The sequence below is a fragment of the Coregonus lavaretus genome (assembly GCF_964263955.1).
Source record: "Coregonus lavaretus genome assembly, chromosome: 32".
In the NCBI taxonomy this organism is placed as follows: Eukaryota; Metazoa; Chordata; class Actinopteri; order Salmoniformes; family Salmonidae; genus Coregonus; species Coregonus lavaretus.
The window spans coordinates 21,926,002-21,949,720 of record NC_140019.1 but is presented as its reverse complement, the minus strand read 5'-3'; the positions used below and the strand labels follow the sequence as shown (position 1 = coordinate 21,949,720).

Here is a 23,719-nt window from a genome sequence, read left to right as displayed (position 1 = left end):
TTGTGCCGATGCCATCTTATCAATCTTGCGAGCAAGTTCCTGCTCTTAGTGACAAAAAGCAGAGGATCTGGCTATGTACACTAATATTTTTAATAAATTATTTATTTTATCTATTTTTAGGGTGTTTTCACATATGAAATGCGGTACCCTGGTGCGGTTCTCTGGAGCGTTTGAGAGAGTTCGACATAATACGTTTGGGTTTCACAATGCAATTTATTTAACATATCAGAATGCATTTTGGAATTCTGGGACTGTCTACGTTAAAACCCTGCTAGCTTAAACATGGAGACCAATTTACAATTATTTGTAATTTCTCTTATGATTTCCTTGAACTAAGTACTACAACAGTATTCTATTTTTTATTCTTTATTGATTTTCAAATTGTCAAATAATTTATACCATTCATCTCACGAATTACACCTGTGATGGATGTTTGCTCTTCCTAGTGCCAATAATGATGAATTAATGGATGATATGATTGTTCTAGTATATAGATTAATATAAACAGATCAACAAATAAATAACTTTAAGGAAGAATGGATCAAAATACGAGATGCTCACAAGCAAAGGTGTGTTCTACTAGCCCTTCAATTCCATCCCTGATCACAAGTACACGGACCAATAGATGACGTTGAAGAAGAGGAAGGAGAAGGGGAAGAGGGCTCGGGCATAGAGGTCGACCCGCTTGGCGGCTGAGGGAATGACGGGCTTGGGCGGCGGACGTTTCTTGGCCTTGGCCTGGCTTTTGCTCAGGCCATGGGGCAAGGTAATGGGCTTCCCGTAGCAGTCAAAGTTCGAAAGCTCAAAGTCCCGCGGCAGTGAGCCCACAATGCTGAAGTCGTTGGTGCGCAGGTCCGACTTGGAGGTGCACACCTTTTTGCACCGGGTCTCTGCCCCCTGGAAAAGGGAAAGGTGGTAAACATAACTTTGTTTATGGGAAAGTGGCTTTTTGCTGACAGAGTACCCACCCAACAATCACACCACACACACACATTCACGGAAGGCTGTGGGGAGCATATGGTCAGGTAAAAAGCAGCACCCCTTGAGCAGGTTAGAGGTTAAGTGCCTTGCTCAAGTGCACAATGGCATTGGTGGTGAGGTAGTGATGGGTGCAATTGCAAACATTTCATTATTCCCACTACTCCAAACATTCCCGTCCAGTCACTCTCCAGCTCTCTGACTTTCTCTCAGCTAATGGCATCATACATCTCGGCAGCCAGCAGTCAGCTAGAGCTCTAATCACATCCCATGTCATCCTCCTCCCTTACTGCCAACCACCAATGCTGAGCCATAGTGGCCAGAGCCAGAGAGACAGTAGTGATAAGCTGACCCGAGTGGAGCCTGGGGAAACTCAAATACCCTGTTCTGTTTGTCATTTCCAGAGACTTCACAGTGTCACATTCATAAAAGGAGTTGTTGAAGCTCATGAGGAATGCAAATGGCTGCCACAGATCACCTGACCACCTGGCCCTTATTACCAGGAGAACGGGGAGACGATGGAGGAGTCAAGGACTTGTCTGGCTCCAGTTTGTAAAGGAAGTGCAATGATGCTTGCCATACCCTTTGTATGTCTCAAAGCCTGTCCTCCAACCTCCTCCAATCAAGGAATACCTTAATTCGTGTGACATTCTGACAAGTTAATTTATGACTGTGCTTTGCCAACCCTGTCAGGACCGTTTGGTGTGGTTTCAGTCAGATCTATTCTGTTGTATGGTTCTAGTGTGGTTGGAGGGTAGGATGGTGCTAACATGCCTACGTTCTGAAGACATTGGCTGTGTTGTGCATTCCCTATGGAGATAGCGCATAAGGTGTCATGCTTCAAACGTCAGAGCGATGGATCAGCTACATTCCTCTGTATATGATCTTACTCGAGAGACACTTTGAGTGACGCTGGGTTGCGAGACACATGGGGTTGATCATTATTGGATGTCCATATATATCAGCATATACAGTGGGGGAAAAAAGTATTTAGTCAGCCACCAATTGTGCAAGTTCTCCCACTTAAAAAGATGAGAGAGGCCTGTAATTTTAATCATAGGTACACGTCAACTATGACAGACAAATTGAGAATTTTCTTTACAGAAAATCACATTGTAGGATTTTTAATGAATTTATTTGCAAATTATGGTGGGAAATAAGTATTTGGTCACCTACAAACAAGCAAGATTTCTGGCTCTCACAGACCTGTAACTTCTTCTTTAAGAGGCTCCTCTGTCCTCCACTCGTTACCTGTTTTAATGGCACCTGTTTGAACTTGTTATCAGTATAAAAGACCCCTGTCCACAACCTCAAACAGTCACACTCCAAACTCCACTATGGCCAAGACCAAAGAGCTGTCAAAGGACACCAGAAACAAAATTGTAGACCTGCACCAGGCTGGGAAGACTTTTGCCCAGCGACAGCCCCAAAACATCACTGCTCTAGAGGAGATCTGCATGGAGGAATGGGCCAAAATACCAGCAACAGTGTGTGAAAACCTTGTGAACACTTACAGAAAACGTTTGACCTGTGTCATTGCCAACAAAGGGTATATAACAAAGTATTGAGAAACTTTTGTTATTGACCAAATACTTATTTTCCACCATAATTTGCAAATAAATTCATTAAAAATCCTACAATGTGATTTTCTGGATTTTTTTTCCTCATTTTGTCTGTCATAGTTGACGTGTACCTATGATGAAAATTACAGGCCTCTCTCATCTTTTTAAGTGGGAGAGCTTGCACAATTGGTGGCTGACTAAATACTTTTTTTCCCCACTGTACAAAGGGTGCCATTTTGACCATGCAGTGGTGTTTTGCATTGGTGTGGTGTCTGGCAGTTTCTTTCTGAATGAGATGAGAATGCAACAGATACACAATTATCTTCTGCATTGTCTTTTGATGGCACCCATAGACAGTGGCAAAATATCCCTAATGTTGTTGTTTTGGAGCTGTAATCTGGATTCTGGAAGTCTTCTCTTGTGTTTTCTTTGGGGAATCGACATGCTGCTACAATAGATTGCTAAATACAAAATAATCTGTGGGAAGTAGCTTCTAAAAACCCAAATTTCAAAGTCAAAGAGTTTCTCATCGACTTGCCTCAAGGGCTACAGGGCAAATTAGAAACAAATCATATAGTTGCTAGTTTTTCACTCTAACCATTAAGCTCATTAAATCGTCATTCATTTGATTTACGTTTGATAAGAAAACATATTTGATCTCTGGGGACTAGTGTAATCTTCTCGAAGTCTTGACTAACATACATTACCATGTCAATTAATGTCAATGAAGTGTATGATTTAAAAGAAAATTTCAGGAGTGAAATCTGTACCTGAGTGTCAATCTTTATCCGTGCCAGGCTTAGAGTGCAGAAGATGTTAGCATTTATGAATGATTGGATCGTCCAATCTATTTAGCATTTAGATTGCTAACTTCACTCTAATCATGCCTAGGGACAAGGTTAACCATTCGTCATTCAACTAAGTGTGAGGAAAGTGGTCTGGATATAGCAAGTGCACACACGAGTACACACGTGCACGCAAACGTACACACACGTAAGCATCTGTATCCATTAGGGACAACTTCATCCTGACTTAGATCAGTGTCTGGTGACAACTTCATCCTATTTCTAATTATGAAAGCGAACACACGTACACAAGCAACACACACAACTCCCCCCCCCCCCCCCACCCCACCCCCCTTTCATTCCCCACAAACACCCATCCCCTCCCCACCTTTCCCTCACCCACCTGCAGCGTGCTGACATGACAGGGAGTCTCGCTGGTACCGTTGATCGTGTTGTTCTTGCCCACCGCCTTCTCCTTGCCCTCTGCCTTTACCTTGGATGCCATCTTGGCCTTCTCGGCCTCGATGCGCTTGGGGCTGTTGAGCATCACCTGCACCACGGCATACTCCACCAGCGAGGCGAAGCCAAACAGTAGGCAGGCGATCAGCCAGATGTCGATGGCCTTCACGTACGACACCTTGGGCAGCTCTGAGGCCAGGGACGTGCACTCAGAAGACAAGGAGAGCACCGAGAGGATCCCTGGGAGGTTAACAGGGAGGGAGGGAGGGAAGAGGTGACCTTGTCAACTAAACATCAAAGGAAGGAGAGCAGAGCTTAGCGTTGGGGATCCTTCTAGAGGTGTCCTAGGATCGCAAATTAGCATTTGGACTCGACTCTCTAATGCTCAACATAGAATGCACAGCAGACAAGGAGATTCAACTTCAGACCTTGCGGGTCGCAGTATTTGCACGTTTTCATCCTTGCCTTTAAATCAAAGGTCTAGTCTTTGATCTAAACCAGGTGAGTGGTAAATAGCAGGGAGAAGACACAGCAGCCCTCGACAGTTGGAATTTAATACCCCTGATGTACAGTACAGAATAATGGATATATGAATCACCTGGACTAGGCAGTGGTAATAAAACACTCACATTCAAGCCCATATCCCAGGATATACAGTACTAAGAGCCCAATTATAAACCCATGAACCTTCCTTTACCCATGAACCTTCCTTCTCCCTTCCTCATTCTAGTGATGAAGCGGGTTCACAAAGCCACCGATAATAAAGAGCTATTTTCTATTGTTTTTCCTCTCTGATTGGCCAATTAATCTAGGCCGTTATATAAGTGACTGCATAAAAATCTCGAAATAAAAGCATGAGGTCCTTATTTCGGATGATTAGCTAACCCCATCGGAGTTCACCGAGCTCTGAAATCCTTTTCATCCCAGCATGCAAGCTGGCCTATTTTACATAACACAGGGAAGGTGTTGTCTCTGTTTAAACAGCATAATGCTTTGTTTGCTGACGCTTGTCCCCTGATGTATTGTGGGAACAAAATGTGTCCGACACCGACACACATAGTAGGAAGCGTATATGGAAGTACTCCACACATCTAATCACATGTACGCTAACACACACACACACACACACACACACACACACACACACACACACACACACACACACACACACACAGAGGTGAATGAATGCCATATGTAAATGGACACACATAGGAGATGACTGACCTGTGCTGATCCCATTTACTGAGGTGTCATGAGGTGGCCCTCCAGAGGAGATGGAGGGATGGGACGAAAGTGACTAACAGCTGGAGGGGAAACAGAGGAGGAGGTAGTAGTGATGGCGGTGGTGGGAGTGGGGGAGTAACAATGGATGGTCCTCTTATCCACACAGCTCTCTCCAAACCCATCAGAATGGATGAAGTGACGTCACACGGGGGAGAAGTTGACATTTCTGACTCATGCAAGCTTGTTTATGATGGACCAGGCGAGTTACTCATACAACATAAATTGTTTTATGATATATTATGTATCACGTAGGGGAGACTGTGGATTGACAATGGATGGTTCCATTGCTATTCACATTTCACTCCCTCAGGCACACAGTGAAACAATAAAATGGGACACTAGACTATATGAAAAAGTGGAAAGCACTCTCATGTCATCATGCAGTGATGTCAAATGGATGGCCATATTAGGCTGCATTTGATGCCTCAATAAGTCAGACTAGCCTCGAAATTAGTCAAGCAAAATAATAATGAAACGTAGCGTGATTCAGTTTAGATTTTTGAGGCTAAATTCAGACAACACCCCAGTGACATGGGAGACTAGCTACAGTCAGACACAGTGACATGGGAGACTAGCTACAGTCAGACACAGTGACATGGGAGACTAGCTACAGTCAGACACAGTGACATGGGGTTAGGATAGGGGTTAGGGGTAAGTAGTTAGGATAGGGGTTATGAGTCAGTCAGTGGTTAGGATAGGGGTTAGGGGTCAGTGGTTAGGATAGGGGTTAGGGGTCAGTGGTTAGGATAGGGGTTAGGGGTCAGTGGTTAGGATAGGGGTTAGGGGTCAGGGATTAGGGGTCAGCGGTTAGGATAGGGGTTAAGGGTCAGTGGTTAGAATAGGGATTAAAGTTCATACCTAGAGGGACCCTGGCAGCGCTGGCATCAGGGTTGATCCAGAAGGAGAGCCAGGAGAGGACCACGATGAGGAGTGTGGGGGCATAGACACCCATCATGTAGAAGCCCACCTGCCTCCTCAGGGTGAAGATCACCTCCACACACGTGTAGTAGCCTAGAGGAGTAAAGATAGTGTTTTAGAGCAAGGCTGGAACAAAAGCCTGCAAAACCCTTAAGATGAGGGTTGGCCATCCCTGGTTTAGGATGAGTGTAATATGTAAATTCACAAACTAAAGTGTACCAAGTTTTTCAAGCTACCGGTAGGATTAAACATTCATAACAAAGTCATCTAAAACGACTTTGGGTAGACAATAATATGACCACTAAATGACTGTTGTGATAACTAACTATCATTGCTATTGTCGGTCTGTGAATGAAATCACAAGAATGAACAAGTCTTTTCCAAGAGTTTGACTAAGGACAAGCAGAGAGAGAATGGATCATCATCAAGATACCCTATATAGTGCCTTGCAAAAGTATTCATCCCCCTTGGCGTCTTTCCTATTTTGTTGCATTACAACCTGTAATTTAAATGGATTTTTATTATGATTTCATGTAATGGACATACACAAAATAGTCCAAATTGGTGAAGTGAAATAAAAAAAATTACTTGTTTCCAAGAATTCTACAAAATAAATAACGGAAAAGTGGTGCTGCATATGTATTCACCCCCTTTGCTATGAAGCCCTTAAATAAGATCTGTTGCAACCAATTACCTTCAGAAGTCACATAATTAGTTAAATAAAGTCCACCTGTGTGCAAACTAAGTGTCACATTATCTGTCACATAATCTCAGTATATATACACCTGTTCTGAAAGGCCCCAGAGTCTGCAACACCACTAAGCAAGGGGCACCACCAAGCAAGCGGCACCATGAAGACCAAGGAGCTCTCCAAACAGGTCAGGGACAAAGTTGTGGATAAGTACAGATCAGGGTTGGGTTATATAAAATTATCCAAAACTTTGAACATCCCACGGAGCACCATTAAATCAATTATAAAAAAAAATGAAAGAATATGACACCACAACAAACCTGCTAAGAGAAGGCTGCCCACCAAAACTCACGGACCAGGCAAGGAGGGCATTAATCAGAGAGGCAACAAAGAGACCAAAGATCTGTAAAGCTCCACAGCGGAGATTGGAGTGTCTGTCCATAGGACCACTTTAAGCCGTACACTCCACAGAGCTGGGCTTTACGGAAGAGTGGCAAGAAAAAAGCCATTGCTTAAAGAAAAAAATAAGCAAACACATTTGGTGTTCGCCAAAAGGCATGTGGGAGACTCCCCAAACATATGGAAGAAGGGACTCTGGTCAGATGAGACTAAAATGTAGCTTTTTGGCCATCAAGGAAAACGCTATGTCTGGCGCAAACCCAACACCTCTCATCACCCCGAGAACACCATCCCCACAGTGAAGCATGGTGGTGGTGGCAGCATCATGCTGTGGGAATGTTTTTCATCAGCAGGGACTGGTCAGAATTGAAGGAATGATGGATGGCGCTAAATACAGGGAAATTCTTGAGGGAAACCTGTTTCAGTCTTCAAGAGATTTGAGACTGGGACGGAGGTTCACCTTCCAGCAGGACAATGACCCTAAGCACCAGCGGAACCCATCCAATTTGAAGGAGCTGGAGCAGTTTTGCCTTGAAGAATGGGCAAAAATCCCAGTGGTTAGATGTGCCAAGCTTATAGAGACATACCCCAAGAGACTTGCAGCTGTAATTGCTGTGAAAGGTTTGTTTCACAATTAAAAATATTTTGCATCTTCAAAGTGGTAGGCATGTTGCGTAAATGATACAAACCCCCAAAAAATCAATTTTAATTCCAGATTGTAAGGCAACAAAATAGGAAAAATGCCAAGGGGGGTGAATACTTTCGCAAGCCACTGTATTCCAGGCTAAATGTGCATGTTCTCACACTCGTCTAACACCGGGGGCTATTTCCTCTTGGATTATTCTTTTAGGAACAGAAGAGGGGAGGTGCAGCCCCTGGCATATTCAATTTTGTCAGCTTCCTCTCTCTCTCTCGCTCGCTCGCTCGCTCAATTTTGTCAGCTTCCTCTCTCTCTCTCTCTCTCTCTCGCTCTCTCTGATAATGATCTGCTGTTTAATTGCCTTTATGAATAACCATGATATCTCACTTCCCAGACAGACTGCTGTTTCACTGTTTCTTTCCCTCATTATCTGCTTTGGAGTAACTTTATTAAAGGTCAAATGCAGGCAAAAACGTGATTTTCCTGTGTTTTATATATATTTCCACTCTATGAGGTTTGAAAAGACTGTTTTGGTGGGATGGAGTTTTGCCCTGCCTGTTGACATCAATAACTAAATTAGCAAGTAGTAGTAGGTAAATTAGTTAGTAGATCAGTAAGAAAAATTGTTACAAACCTCTCTGCAAATAACAGCTATTTTTCAGTTTTCCCCTTCCTGCAAAAATCTTGCTTGAGAAATTGCTCTTTGCTAAGAAGCTATTTTTGGTTCCTTTTGACCATTTTAATTGAAAACAATCACAGTAAGGTTCTTAATTGTTACCCTGAATTGATTTAATATTGAGATAAAAAAGGCTGCATTGGACCTTTAAACATGTCTCTTGTGTTTTCACACCCTGTTCCCTGGCTCCTGCACCTATCTTTCCCTTAAGTAGACCCTGTAGCGATGCCCCTGCCATTCCTCTATGTCAGGGGTTCCCCATGACCCCATTTTGATATCAAAACATTTTTGCAACCCCACAACGTAAAAAAAGTGATGCAATAAATGGCCAATGGTTTCTTTTTTAATAAAACAAAAAACAAAAATAGTTTCTCTCGTGACCCCATTTTCTAATTAGGCGACCCTTAGTTTGGGAAACCCTGCTCTAGGTGGACCCTGCAGTGATGCCCCCCCCCACCAACCACCCCCCCACCCAGAAGTGCAAACCTTCTGCCCTTCTGGCACTCCAAACATGCTCAATATAATACTTAAAGCATTTGAAAGAAAATGAATACTACTTAAACCAGGCTTTGAGACGCTGTAGGGGTTTAGGGTGGACATACTGAGGTAATGTTTACCCACCTCCATCTCTCTGTGTGTGCCATGCTAAAGAACGGGCTCCCACCGGTGATCTTTGTGTCTCGCTGGGTCGTCACAACAACCCCATTAAAGGTTGCCTCGCTGCCAGCTGCGTTGCTCCCCTGTGTGAGTGTGCTGGGGTCGTGTTCGAACTGAGTGCTAACTGTGTCGGCCTTTCGCTAACGGTGCTATGCTAACCTCCAGTGACACTCGCTGCTTTGTTTTTAGAGTTAACATTTAACTACTCACACTGACAGGTGAGGAAAGGCCTGGGTTTTTAAAGTGCTTTAGCGAAGCGTGACCTATCAAAGTTTTAATATCTCAGGGCTATATTGAGCATGAGAACCCATGTAGGGTACTGTGTGTTTCTTCAATGCAACTGCAGGAGAAGTGTAAGAGACAGAATTTTAAGCTTTGGCCAAAGCTAGTCAGATACATTAGCTACATAAAATTGTGCTACAGTTCTCATTAATGAAGAACTTACAGAGATAGTATGAAGAAGCGTTGTATGTAACACATGCAAATACAACATTGAAAAGTAACCTAGAACACTGGGCCCCGTGTAGCTCAGTTGGTAGAGCATGGCACTTGCAACGCCAGGGTTGTGGGTTCGATTCCCACGGGGGTCAGTATGAGAAAAAAAAGAAAAAAAAAGCTATGCACTCACTAACTGTAAGTCGCTCTGGAAGAGCGTCTGCTAAATGACGTAAATGTTTATTTTGAGGCCTTTGGAGTCTTTGAAGTTTATGAGAAAACAATATCTTAGCGTTAGTATCGAGCCACGGAAGCATTTCAATTTACATGGAATAATTAAGCAATGGATGAAATGGAAAAGCCAGATCCTTACATTGTTAAGCCAAGCTCATTAAAGTCTCTGACGCTCTAGTTAATGGCAAAGCTTAATCAGGAGACTGGAAGTTCATTGGTTCAAAGGATTTCTCACTGTGCTAATTTCTAATTTTTGTATCAATAACTATTGCTTTGCAACCGATGCCAAATGCAAGGGAGAGTATGGCATGAGTAAAATAGAGCAGGCCAATATGGTTTCATCGCATATTCTTTAAAAAATAATGAGTCAAATATAGTAGGTCGTTTTTATGTCTGTCCGTACAGGCCTATAGTGCAATGCACCTAGTAGACCGTATTATGGGCATGTTAAGTACAGTTGATTTGAAAACCCATTTGTACATGCTTATGACACGTAATAATGCCTTATACCTGTTGTTAGCACAGTTTTCACTAGTGATAGAGGAAAAAATCAATACAGTTACATATCGGGAAATTATTTTTGATGATATATCGTATTGTATCGTTTTGACAATATCGCAATATTATTTTGCGCTAGTTGGCTGTAACTGCACCAAAACTCCAGTATTTTTCCTTCATAGCTTGTTCTCCATCTTCTTTTTTGAAATAGGGAGCCAATTTGTTTAAAGTACAGAAAATAAATATATGTTTTTATTGTCACATACACCGGATAAGTGCAGTGAAATGTGTTGTTTTACAGGGTCAGCCATAGTAGTGTGGCATCCCTGGAGCAAATTAGGGTTAAGTGACTTGCTCAAGGGCACATCGACAGATTTTTCACCTTGCCGGCTCAGATATTCGAACCAGCGGCCTTTCGGTTACTGGCCCAATACTCTAACCGCTAGGGTACCTGTCGCCCTATTTTATTTCCATGACTGATCAAAACTGTTTTTCTCATGGCTCTCTCTTGTCCCTCTGCAGCAGACATATGGTGAGCAATGGAATAGCAATAAAATCACAGTATTGAATCGCAATACATATAGAATAGTGAAAATTGCAATACACATCGTATCAGCATCTAAGTATTGTGATAATATCGTATCGTGAAGTCCCTGGCAAATCCCAGCCATAGTTTTCACTCAAATGAAAACAGAATACTTGTATTTCATGCCTATGGGGGGCATACCTGTCCCTGCATAGAATTTGGTGCAGTTTCCATACTCTATATCCTCCTGTTTGATATCAAACTGGGGAAGGGCGATCTCCTCCATCTGGACAGGGTCCCCTGACTGCCACATAAACTGCAGGTCATCCGTCGTATAGCCAACTGTAGACACAGAGAGACGAGTACACACACATATATACACACACACGGAAGCATCCACAGGCACACAGGCAAACGCACGCACAAACACACAAACACACATTGTCGTCGTCAACAACAGTTAATACTGTATATAAATCTCCATCCTGGCATGATTAAACTATATCTCAATGTTGTTTGAAGTACATTTTTCAATTAATAGTAATCACACTCTGCTAATAAGAAGATTTTTCAGTAGTCATCTTTAATTACTTGTAATCCTTCCCTAACAAACATGAAATATAGACTGATTTACATGTCCTATACATTGGCTAGTGTGATTACATTTATTTTATTTGTTTAGGCAAGTCAGTTAAGAATAAATTCTTATTTACGATGACGGCCTGGGAAGTGGTGAAGGGCAAGGGCAGCGCTAAATAAATAAATAAAACGAGACAGGAAAGAGACAACAGGAAAGACATCACAACACGTAACAGACAGTAACAACAATGCATAAATGAAACCAATTGGTCTGTGACTGCAAAACATATTTTACATGAATTCAAGAATAACTATAGCTCTCTCGCTCTCTAACAGATACCATATATGGTCATGTGAAACTGAGCCATTATCAGTTACTCACAGCTCTCCAGCTGCATCTTACAGCGCTGCGTATCCATGGGAAACAGGGTCAGGTCCAGAGGACAGGATAGAGTGACAGACAACCTGGCAAAATGCAGAACCACAATGATGCAAATAAAATACACACCATTTACAATTAGAATATCAATATTAACGCAATTAATGACTGTTAGTTGCAACGATTTCATCATTAACGCTATTGATGATTCGTTATCATGTCATGTTGCTCTTCAGCCAACACCACCCTATGCCTGTGGACATAATTAGAAATGATGAATGTTTTTAAAACCCATTGAGATCTATCTGATTGAGGTTGGATTCAATGTGACCTACCGCAATAAAATGCTTCCTTCTAGTGAAAAGTTGGCTAAACTGGTCAAATTGATTGAAACATTTATTATAAATGTCTGTGTCCTTGAATGTAAGTATGAGCTGTGAGCTAGATGGACGCAGAACGAGAATTACAGAGCTGCTGGGGATTCAGACTGTCGTCTAAAAACTTTCCTCCCAAATCGGTTCATCAATACCGCAAAGCTATATCATTTAAGAGACAATGGCGACTGCTGAATTATTGAAAAAGACGCTTCCTCACATGCAGAAATACATTCTTAATGTGGGCAGCACCTTTATTGTGTTTAGAGTTGCATATTTATTTCCCAGCCGGCCATTTGCACATGAAAGCTTTGGGTTTTGGTTGAGACTTTAGAGGAGTGCTATTTTAGTATTTTGACAGCTTTCCCCATCCTGTATACACAGTACATAGAGTACATCACCACAACAACACAGTACGTTTGGGGAATGACTCAGAGCTTTTAGCCTGAGTGACTTGAAAATACACATAGGGTATCCAATATGGGATCAGGAGTAAGCAGCCGAGCAGCCGAGCTTCAGTACTTGGGAGTGTGATAGGACTAAACATCCTCCTTTCTCCATAACGTAGTTCTTACAGCAGCTAGTGCCACCTTGTCACACGACTTATAAGGACAATACTAATGTCAAGGCTCCAGATACAGTGAGTAGAGGGAGAACTGACTGGGGAGATAAACATTGGACAGTATTAGTGGGGGAAAGTATTATTAATGTGCTAATCCTTAGGCTGGGTGGAGTGGAGTGGGGCATTGTGGGAAAATACAGGCTGTCATAGGTTTTTTGCATTCTCATCCTGTGGAAATTACTCTCACTAATGACATAGAATATTGTCATTCCAGATCAGTAAAAAGGCTCAACAGATGTATCACGTCTCCAAATCTCTGATTACTCTAAGTCCCTAAAGCAGCATTAAAGTATTACAGAGAGATTTCTGTGTGCACCGGATACACAAACACAAATGATGTCATGACATGATTCCTGGTGGATGTTGTGTATTAACTTAGTACTAAAAATATATATGTATCTTGTTCATCTACATAGCTGTATAGTCAATGTATCTTCAACAAAGTTTACCAGAGTGAACATTAACATAAAAGTACCATATTTTCATCAGCAGTTGTCACAAATAACTTTCTGAGGTAGATTTTATGACACTGCATCAAAATAATGATTTTATTCTAGCTGCTGTGGTCTGAGTTCCAAAATCATTTTAGAAAAAGCTATGTTTAATTTGCTAGTGCATGGCAGTACCAGTAAATCTACTAGAATAAAAATGCTTTCTTTTAAAAATAGTGCAGCAATTTCTGTGAGCCATCAGATAACAATGTTAAAGCACTCTGAATGAACAATGAAGGTATGGACTTGATTATACCTCATATGAATCTGATTAGGTTGTTAGGGCCCAGTTTACTGTAACTGTGAGGAAATGGCTGTCTCCAAAGCTGGCTTAAAGGAGAGCAACCACTCTCCAATTTTAAAAACACATTTTTCCTATTTTGTTGCCTTACAACCTGGAATTAAACTGGATTTTTGGGGGGTTTGTATCATTTGATTTACACAACATGCCTACCACTTTGAAGATGTAAAATATTTTTTATTGTGAAACAAACAAGAAATAAGACAAAAAATTGAGCGTGCATAACTAAGTCAATACTTTGTAGAGCCACCTTTTGCAGCAATTTCAGCTGCAAGTCTCTTGGGGTATGTCTTTATAAGCTTGGCACATCTAGCCACTGGGATTTTTGCCCATTCTTCAAGGCAAAACTGCTCCAGCTCCTTCAAGTTGGATAGGTTCCGCTCGTGTACAGCAATCTTTAAGTCATACCACAGATTCTCAATTGGATTGAGGTCTGGGCTTTGACTAGGCCATTCCAAGTCATTTAAATGTTTCCCCTTAAGCCACTCGAGTGTTGCTTTAGCAGTATGCTTAGGGTCATTGTCCTGCTGGAAGGTGAATCTCCGTCCCAGTCTCAAATCTTTGGAAGACTGAAACAGGCTTCCCTCAAGAATTTCCTTGTATTTAGCGCCATCCATCATTCCTTCAATTCTGACCAGTTTCCCAGTCCCTGCCGATGAAAAACATCCCCACAACATGATGCTGCCACCACCATGCTTCACTGTGGGGATGCTGTTCTCGGGGTGATGAGAGGTGTTGGGTTTGCGCCAGACATAGCGTTTTCCTTGATGGCCAAAAAGCTCAATTTTAGTCTCATCTGACCAGAGTACCTTCCTCCATATGTTTGGGGAGTCTCCCACATGCCTTTTGGTGAACACCAAACGTGTTTGCTTATTTATTTCTTTAAGCAATGGCTTTTTTCTGGCCACTCTTCCGTAAAGCCCAGCTCTGTGGAGTGTACGGCTTAAAGTGGTCCTATGGACAGATACTCCAATCTCTGCTGTGGAGCTTTGCAGCTCCTTCAGGGATATCTTTGGTCTCTTTGTTGCCTCTCTGATTAATGCCCTCCTTGCCTGATCCGTGAGTTTTGGTGGGCGGCCCTCTCTTGGCAGGTTTGTTGTGGTGCCATATTCTTTCCATTTTTTTATAATGGATTTAATGGTGCTCCGTGGGATGTTAAAAGTTTCTGATAATTTTATATAACCCAACCCTGATCTGTACTTCTCCACAACTTTGTCCCTGACCTTTTTGGAGAGCTCCTTGGACTTGATGGTGCCGCTTGCTTGGTGGTGCCCCTTGCTTAGTGGTGTTGCAGACTCTGGGGCCTTTCAGAACAGGTGTATATATACTGAGATCATGTGACAGATCATGTGACACTTAGATTGCACACAGGTGGACTTTATTTAACTAATTATGTGACTTCTGGAGGTAATTGGTTGCAACAGATCTTATTTAGGGGCTTCATAGCAAAGGGGGTGAATACATATGCACGCACCACTTTTCCGTTTTTTTAATTTTTTTATTTTTTTTAACAAGTTATTTTTTTCATTTTACTTCACCAATTTGGACTATTTTGTGTATGTCCATTACATGAAATCATAATCAAAATCCATTTAAATTACAGGTTGTAATGCAACAAAATAGGAAAAACGCCAATGAGGATGAATACTTTTGCAAGGCACTGTATGTTCAGATAGCTATACCGTGATTAGCCACACACTCATTAGACAAAGTAGAATAATTGACCATACGCCATAGGATGATTAGGAATACACATGTATACTTCTGGAAGTTTCTCTGCTAAAATATATTTTTCAAATCTCAATGGCATCACCTGTATAGGAAAATAAATCAGTCAAAATGTTTAACTGTATGCCAACACTCACCTCATGCTGATGAGGACGTCACCGTTGCGGAAGATGAAGAGGAGAATGTTCTCCTGGGTGACGTCGTGGAAGTTGGCGCTCTTCTCGTTAGCGAAGAACAGATCAGGCTTCCACAGGCATTTGAACATCTTTGGATCAACGGTGAGCGATTCAGACTTAAAGTCCCGAGGTAGCCTGAGTCTGGGATCGTTCCATCGCTGCCTCAGGAAGATGTTCACTCTGTAATCCTGTTATTATCACATTCGGGAACACAAAAGCATTGCAAAACCATAGTCCTGCAGTTATTGTCGTAAATGGAGAGATCCATCCTTGTGTGAAGGCTCTAGTTTCACAGAGAAACACAGAACACAAAAAACCTCAGTCCCATGGCTATGCTAACCAATGGATGAGCTAATGCTAAGGTTTATGCTAATGTCAAGGCTCAAATATCACTAAATATAGACAAAGTAGTCAGACATGGGCACTGATAAATGGTTGACAAGCAAACCTGACTTTCTGGAGTTACATGTCAAAAAACTGTGTGGTTACTATCCATCATTATCCATCAACAGGGATGGCTAACAAAATGGCTGACTTCTTCCCATGAACTCTACCCACTGATTATAAACAAACAAGTTTGATCAAAAGTGTCTAAAGCAATTTGAAGTGACTCAAATCCAATTTTTTTTGCATATCCGATTCGAATCTGTTATTTTTCCTGCAGTCTGAACAGCCAAAAAGCACATGGAATCTGATCATTCAAGTCACATTTCAAACCACCTTCTTCGGTGGTTTGAAATCAGATACAAATCTGATTCCTGGCCATGCGACTTGTGTCTGAACAGTCAAATCAATGTATTTGCCCTCGAGTTCTTTTTAGACTGTTATTTGGCATAACTTGTGGCTTGCTAGCTACTCTGTTAACAGTTTGACAAGAACATGTGGTAGTTTGACAAGAACACAAACAAATTAGTTAATGTGCTAGAAAGCTAAACAGCTACCTAGCTAGCTAGTTGACTCCTGTGGCTAGCCAAAAAAGGACTTGTTTTGAAAGTTGGATCATCTTATCCTTTGAGGCTTTAAGTGTTCTTACATTATGATTTTGAAAATTCAAAGCAACTGGGAGACTTCCATGGCAGGCATTGTTGTCAGTCACCTTAGCTTGCTACATAACTTTTGAGTAGCCATGTCAGCAAAGGACTGCGGTCTGAACACACACAAATCTGATTTGGTCACTTCTAACTTGCTGTTCGGACAGTCAGTGTCCCAAAACGGATTTGAAAAACAAAACTGATTTGTGCATTTAGGCATGCAGTGTAAACAAGGCTTAAGTTACTTCAACATGCAAGTCTTAGGTTCTACAGATGCAGAGAAAGGCTGATTGCATTTCGATTTAAATCAACCAACAAAATGTTGACATGAAAGGAACTGTTTAAGGGTGTTGCAAAGGTTCAAGGGGTTATCAATACAGCAACATGGAATGATGCAAAAGCCTCATTAAGAGCTTGATTAAGAGCTTAGAACATGTTGTTTGAGAGTGACGTTTTATGTGCCATTGAGTTTTGGTGTACGTCAAATTCTGTTGGAGAGCAGATGTAGGGAAGGGCTATTAGTTCATTTCGTGAAGACGGATGACCTGTCAAATAATCCCCAAACACACCAACTGTGTGTGTGTGTGTGTGTGTGTATGTGTGTGTGCACATGGATGTTGCCTTGTTAAAATTGTGATCAGTTTAATGACAACGACCATATTCATTCACAATATAAATTCAGAAACAAAATGTCCAATAGATGTTCTGCTGCACCACTGTATCATGGCCTTAACAACTGACCATAACGTTTAACAGGCCTATCTTTGACTGTACCCTGACATAAACTCAACCAACCTCTGTTGCATTCCAAATTCCACACCTTGCCTTTTGTAAATCTCTAAAGATTAAATGTAATCTCTGCGGCAGGGTATCACCACCCATCTGCCGCTGTGAATTTGGCAAAGATTTAACACATCCACCAAGTGTAATGAAAGAGGAAAACTCAAGATGGAGAGGCCTTATAAAACATGGTGGGAATTTATTATCCGCTGCAACATCAAATTAGTCATCCTCTCCAGGCAACTGTGCCTCATAAAGTGAAAATGGATGTGTTAACTAAGGTGGGCGTGCAGCGGAGAGGAGCATATAGCTGAGGTGTAAATGACAGAACAGTATTTCAAAAGATCAGAAGCCCTGTCGAGTGATTAATGGAGAACTAGAGGTAACCAGCTGTCTCTCTCCATATCTTTCTCTGTCTTTCACTCCTTCTCATCAATTCAACTATATCTTGTTCATGCTGGGATACAGCTAAGTGGAAATATGGAAAAGATGAGCTGCTGTCTGTCTGTCTGTCTGTCTGTCTGTCTCACTCTTTCTCCCTCTCATATAGCTAACCGCTAACTCTTGGGTTTTGACTGTTATCGTTTTCATGTGACGCATATCATCATCTTAATCGTCCCTGGTGTGAAATTCCCCACTGTTGGAATTAAGTGCACCGGTAGAACGCAGACACACACCACTGATCTCTGGCCAAGGGAAATATTTTAGGTGGAAACCCAAGCCATTCCAGGATACAGGATCTAAGCTTTGTCATGGGTGTCACTCCCCATAAAGTGCAAAGACATTGGAACAGGAGTTGACTCTGGAGCAGACATACACACCTGCCTCAGCAAAACAGCAAACATAAAGCTCAATGGCCCCAAGTGATACATACAGTACCTTCGGAAAGTATTCAGACCCCTTGACTTTTTCCACATTTTGTTAGTTTACAGCGTTATTCTAAAATTGATACAAATACATTAAAAAAACTCATCAATCTACACACAATACTCCATAATGACAAAGCAAAAAACAGGTTTTTAGAAATGTTTGCTAATTTATTAAAAATAAAAAACTGGAAAAAAATGAAATATGACATTTACATAAGTATTCAGACCCTTAGTACGTTGTTGAAGCACCTATAGCAGCGATTACAGCCTCACGTCTACTTGGGTATGAAGCTACAAGCTTGGCACACCTGTATTTGGGGAGTTTCTCCCATTCTTCTCTGCAGATCCTTTCAAGCTCTGTCAGGTTGGATGGGGAGCATTGCTGCAAAGCTATTTTCAGGTCTCTCCAGAGATGTTCGATCGGGTTCAAGTCCGGGCTCTGGCTGGGCCACTCAAGGACATTCAGAGACTTGTCCCGAAGCCACTCCTGCGTTGTCTTGGCTGTGTGCTTAGGGTTGTTGTCCTGTTGGAAGGTGAACCTTCGCCCCAGTCTGAGGTCCTAAGCGCTCTGGAGCAAGTTTTCATTAAGGAGCTCTCTGTACTTTGCTCCGTTCATCTTTGCCTTGATCCTGACTAGTCTCCCAGTCCCTGCTACTGAAAAACCCACAGCATGATGCTGCTACCACCATGCTTCACCGTGGGGATGGTGCCAGGTTTCCTCCAGACGTGACGCTTGGCATTCAGGCCAAAGAGTTCAATCTTGGTTTCATCAGACCAGAGAATCTTGTTTCTCATTGTCTGAGAGTCTTTAGGTGCCTTTTGGCAAACTCCAAGTGGGCTGTCATGTGCCTTTTTCTGAGGAGTGGCTTCCGAATGGCCACTCTACCATTAAGGCCTGATTGGTTGAGTGCTGCAGAGATGGTTGTCCTTCTGGAAGGTTCTCCCATCTCCACAGAGGAACTCTAGAACTCTGTCAGATCGGGTTCTTGGTCACCTCCCTGACCGGGTCAGCCAGCTCTAGGAAGAGTCTTGGTGGTTCCAAACTTCTTCCATTTAAAAATTATGGAGGCCACTGTGTTCTTGGGGACCTTCAATGCAGCATTACTTTTTTGGTAACCTTCCCTAGATCTGTGCCTCGACACAATCCTGTCTCGGAGCTCTATGGACAATTCCTTCGACCTCATGGCTTGGTTTTTGCTCTGACATGCACAGTCAACTGTGGGACCTTATATAGACAGGTGTGTGCCTTTCCAAATCATATCCAATCAATTGAATTTACCACAGGTGGACTCCAATCAAGTTGTAGAAACATCTCAAGGATGATCAATGGAAACAGGATGCACCTGAGCTCAATTTTCAGTCTCATAGCAAAGGGTCTGAATACTTATGTAAATAAGGTATTTTTATATTAATTTTTTATAAATTAGCAGACATTTATAAAAACCTGTTTTCGCTTTGTCATTATGGGGTATTGTGTGTAGATTGCTGAGGATTTTTTTATTTTTTATTTTTCATTTTAGAATAAGGCTATAACGCAACAAAATTTGGAAAAAGTCAAGGGGTCTGAATACTTTCCGAAGGCACTGTAGATGGATAACAACGCCCATGGGTTAACAGACACTTGTCTGGCTGGCTGGCTGGCTGGCTGGCTGGCTGTTTCCATCCACCCAACCACCCACGTACTTGCCATTCCTGTATGCACAGTATCCTCAGTGCAGGAGGTCTATTTGCATTCCAAATCCATCTACAGTAACGCTCACTTGCAAATCCATTAGCCTACATAGGGCCTGAGAGGCTAACTGAACAGATTGTTAACTATTCTACTCCTCCCATATGTGGAATGAAAAGACAACAGTAGGTAGGTTATTAGGAAGTTTAAACAGCATTCTTTTGAATGTCTCTCAAAGTGAGTCAGGGTCAAATCATCTTGTCCTTGAGTTTAATCTACATCCATTAGCATTCGGAAACACAGTTGTTTCAGCAATGAAGCCATCAGATAAATGAGGTATGAAAGCCTTTGTCCTAATAATGATTCACCATTAAATCGTCTGACGCACTGTAGTCTGCGTACAATACATCTTCCTGAATCAGCTATGCTTATTAATAATGTACTATTATATTACTGATTGATTAAATTATATGTTAATCAGATGGAATTTAACCATGGGGGGTTTGAGTAGGTTAAAGATGACCCTAGATGATGCCCTAAGGTCAGTTGTTTACCCTTATGGTTAAGGTGAGGATTTGGGGAGGATAAACGGGGAACTTTTATCACACAGTGAGGAAGTCTTACCATAGTGGTCTCCTGGATTGACCCAAAGCTGTTTATAAATATGTTAACTTTATCCTCCACAGGAATGCCTAAAAAATAAAATAAAATAAAAAATAAATAAAAAAAATGTTAGAACAGCATAAACACAGTAAAATATCTCACCTGTCACACAAAACGTGTTGAGATTGATCCCCTGGGCGAAGCGGTGCCCGAGAAACAGCTTCAAATATAATTTCGGAGATTAGAGAGCTGACATTAATGGATGGCAAGATCTAGCTTTCATCTGGCCTTGAGAAGAACACCAGATGTGGGCCCAGTGGGAAGAATAAGCAGGCAGTCATAGAGGGAGTTCACATGGCACGAACCACATCAAACATTCAAAGTCTGGGAGATGCATACAGAGCCAATGCCAGGGAATGAGGATGGGTCTGCGATGGTCTAAAGAAGACCACCCTGGACCCATAACATCATCAGGTGGGGATTCTATTGGGGCACAAAACATCTTAAAGGCCTGGGAGGGGGGGGGTTGGTTCTTTTGACAGTGTGTATAGATTGAGTTAAATCAAATTGTGAATTACTGTAAAGGTCTACTCCAATAAATGCCTTTAAAGTAGCTTCCTCCACATGGAAACTTGGATGATAGAATAAAAGAGAGAGAGAGAGAGAGAGAGAGAGAGAGAGAGAGAGAGAGAGAGAGAGAGAGAGAGAGAGAGAGAGAGAGAGAGAAGGCTAACCTTTGAAGTTGGGCCTGATTCGAGGATCATAGGTGATCAGTAATCTGTTCAAGATGTTACTGGTTGAATTCTCAGGGACCCGTGCGAGATCCTCAGGTGTCAGCTGTCTGCAAAGAAGAAAGAAAAACGAAGGAAACTCTAAACCACATTACGTAGCAGGTCAAATTCTCCTGGATTAACTGTGCAGACGGAAGTATATCTTTGTGTTTCCATAACCTGAGAACTACCAGTTGATGATTCAAGTAGCTTTGGTAATAGGACCTCCCCGGCAAACGATGCTTGGGGTCTCAGAGCATTCCTGGAATGTCTGCAAAATTAGGGTTAAATGTTCACATGATTATGGCAAGTGTTCTTGGTTCTCATAGCAGAGTGAAAAATCAAGGAAATTCCTCAAGAATTCCCTTGACAATCTGAAGAAAATCAAGGACTAAAAAGTGAATGGCTGTATAGGTTGCTCTAATGTCAGCAGCTACTGTAAATGGCAACATCCACAATGTTGCTGAATACAACATTTGCATAATGTTTCTTGCAACCCTAAAATGACGTTCTCGGAACATAGTGTGAAAATAATTTGCATTTCTATCAACAACCAAAGGTTCTTAGTGTATGTGTGAAATATTCACATAAGTTGTGACCTTAGAAGAATTTTCAACATTCAAGGAACGTCTTCTGCTTTCTGAGACTGATTTGCTGAAATAACAATGACCTGAGAAGAGAACGATGGCGGGAGCAGGATTTGGCAGAGGAAAGAGGGAAAATCCAGTCCACGTGGGTGGCAACTGAACTCTGCCAAGGAATTCAACTTGAAAAGCACATTACATATGATTTTGTAATCCTTATCAGGCACTGAGGATGAGTAAAAGTGCTCGGCTGGAATTTGTGTGTGCATGTTTGCAGTTCCCTTGATCAAAGTGTATCCCCTCTGCTCCACCATAAGTCCCCCACCAACAAAACTTTGTTTTCTCTCCAGTTTAGGCATTCACTGTGAATATTGTAATGAAATTAAAGGTTTCCCTTCAATTTCAATAATCATTATGTTTGATCCCTTTTAGGATTTAGTAGAGTAAGACATCAAACATGGATAGGGATGAAATTATTTTTTTGAGAGATGATTCTTCTGGCCAGCTGTCCTGATTTCTAATGTATCAAACATCTGTCTCTTCTTGGATTGCATTTTCAGACACTAAGCATTTGCAAATGGTCCGAGTAACTGTTTGTATTTTGGAGTTTGAGCAATAGGCAATGCCGCAGGGAATCTCATGAGGTGGGGTGAAATTCTGCACTTACGAAGGACAGTAAACTTGCTTCCCCTTCTTCCCTTTCCTTGTCCCTTTCTCTTTAGTGGATCCTCCCTCTATCCAGACCAAGAAGACGAGGAGAAGGATGGCCAGCTTCTTGACGCCCATCTTGGTCAACCACTGAGCCTGAAAAGAGAGAAAGAAAAATAATAGATATCTTCATGTCTTCAACTCACTTAATGTGTCGACATTCGCAAGCTCTCTCCAAATGTTGTCTTTTTGACCATCCAATAGAACTAGACGGTGATTTGCACATATGTAGCAAGGCTACCCCATTTGGTTAGTTATATCAATCAAATGTATTTATAAAGCCACATTTGCATGCTCTAGTTTAAATCCCTTCCTGTAAATAAAGGCTTTAGATCTATCACATATATTGTTCTGTCAGCAGATTGGTACTACATGGATATGACTCTGATGAGATTCTGTCACCAATATAACCTGATTTTATTCATAACTTTGAACATTCTGTATACTTTTAATCTTGTGGCTCAGTTGGTTGGAGAAGTATATATAAACATACTGTACACTGAATGTGTATTAATACACTGAGGGTACAAAACATTAGGAACACCTGCTCTTTCCAGGACATAGACTGACCAGGTGAAAGCTATGATCCCTTACTGATGTCATTTGTTAAATCCACTTCAATCAGTGTAGATGAAGGGGAGGAGACAGGTTAAAGAAGGATTTTTAAGCCTTGAGACAATTGAGACATAGATTGTGCATGTGTGCCATTCAGAGATTGAATGGGCAAGACAAAATATTTAAGTGCCTTTGAACTGGGTATGGTAGTAGGTGCCAGGTGCACCGCTTTGAGTGTGTCAAGACTGGTCCACTACCCAAAAGACATCCAGCCAACTTGACACAACTGTGGGAAGCATCGGAGTCAACATGGGACAGCATCCCTGTGGAATGCTTTCGACACCTTGGAGAGTCCATGCCCTGACGAACTGAGGCTGTTGTGAGGGAAAAGGGGGCAACTCAATATTAGGAAGGTGTTCTTAACGTTTTGTACACTCAGTGGTATGCGTTATTGGCCATTTCATGTAAGAGTGTCTGCTAAATAACCATATCACAGCATTCCTAAAGTCTAATGTCTTCCTCTTGCTGAAATTGTTGTTTTGAAAGTTTCATAAATGGAATATAATACAGCAATTTTACTATATTCAAAGCACTTGTTAAGTGTCAAAAGCACTCTACAATTGTATTGATTGATGGATGCCACCAACACAATGTACACCTTTATTCCATTAAGAGATTACAACCCAGACTAGTTCCTAGACAAGTTAATTTGCCAGAATGGAGCTCTTGCATTTCATTGTCTAGACACTCTGCCGCTG

General features: G+C 41.8%; 1 protein-coding gene across 1 annotated transcript; it reads right to left on the bottom strand.

The window, feature by feature from the left end:
* Window positions 1–377: 377 nt before the first annotated feature.
* LOC311107411 (glycine receptor subunit beta-like) lies at window positions 378–22,496 on the bottom strand. Its single transcript, XM_084149901.1, has 9 exons — window positions 22,366–22,496; window positions 21,079–21,185; window positions 20,366–20,433; window positions 15,354–15,580; window positions 11,704–11,786; window positions 10,944–11,084; window positions 5,927–6,079; window positions 3,729–4,024; window positions 378–897 (listed from the first exon to the last, which is right to left on the bottom strand). Exons 1-9 carry the CDS (start codon window positions 22,482–22,484, stop codon window positions 604–606), a joined length of 1,488 nt encoding a protein of 495 aa, XP_084006027.1. The 5' UTR covers window positions 22,485–22,496; the 3' UTR covers window positions 378–603.
* Window positions 22,497–23,719: the final 1,223 nt, after the last annotated feature.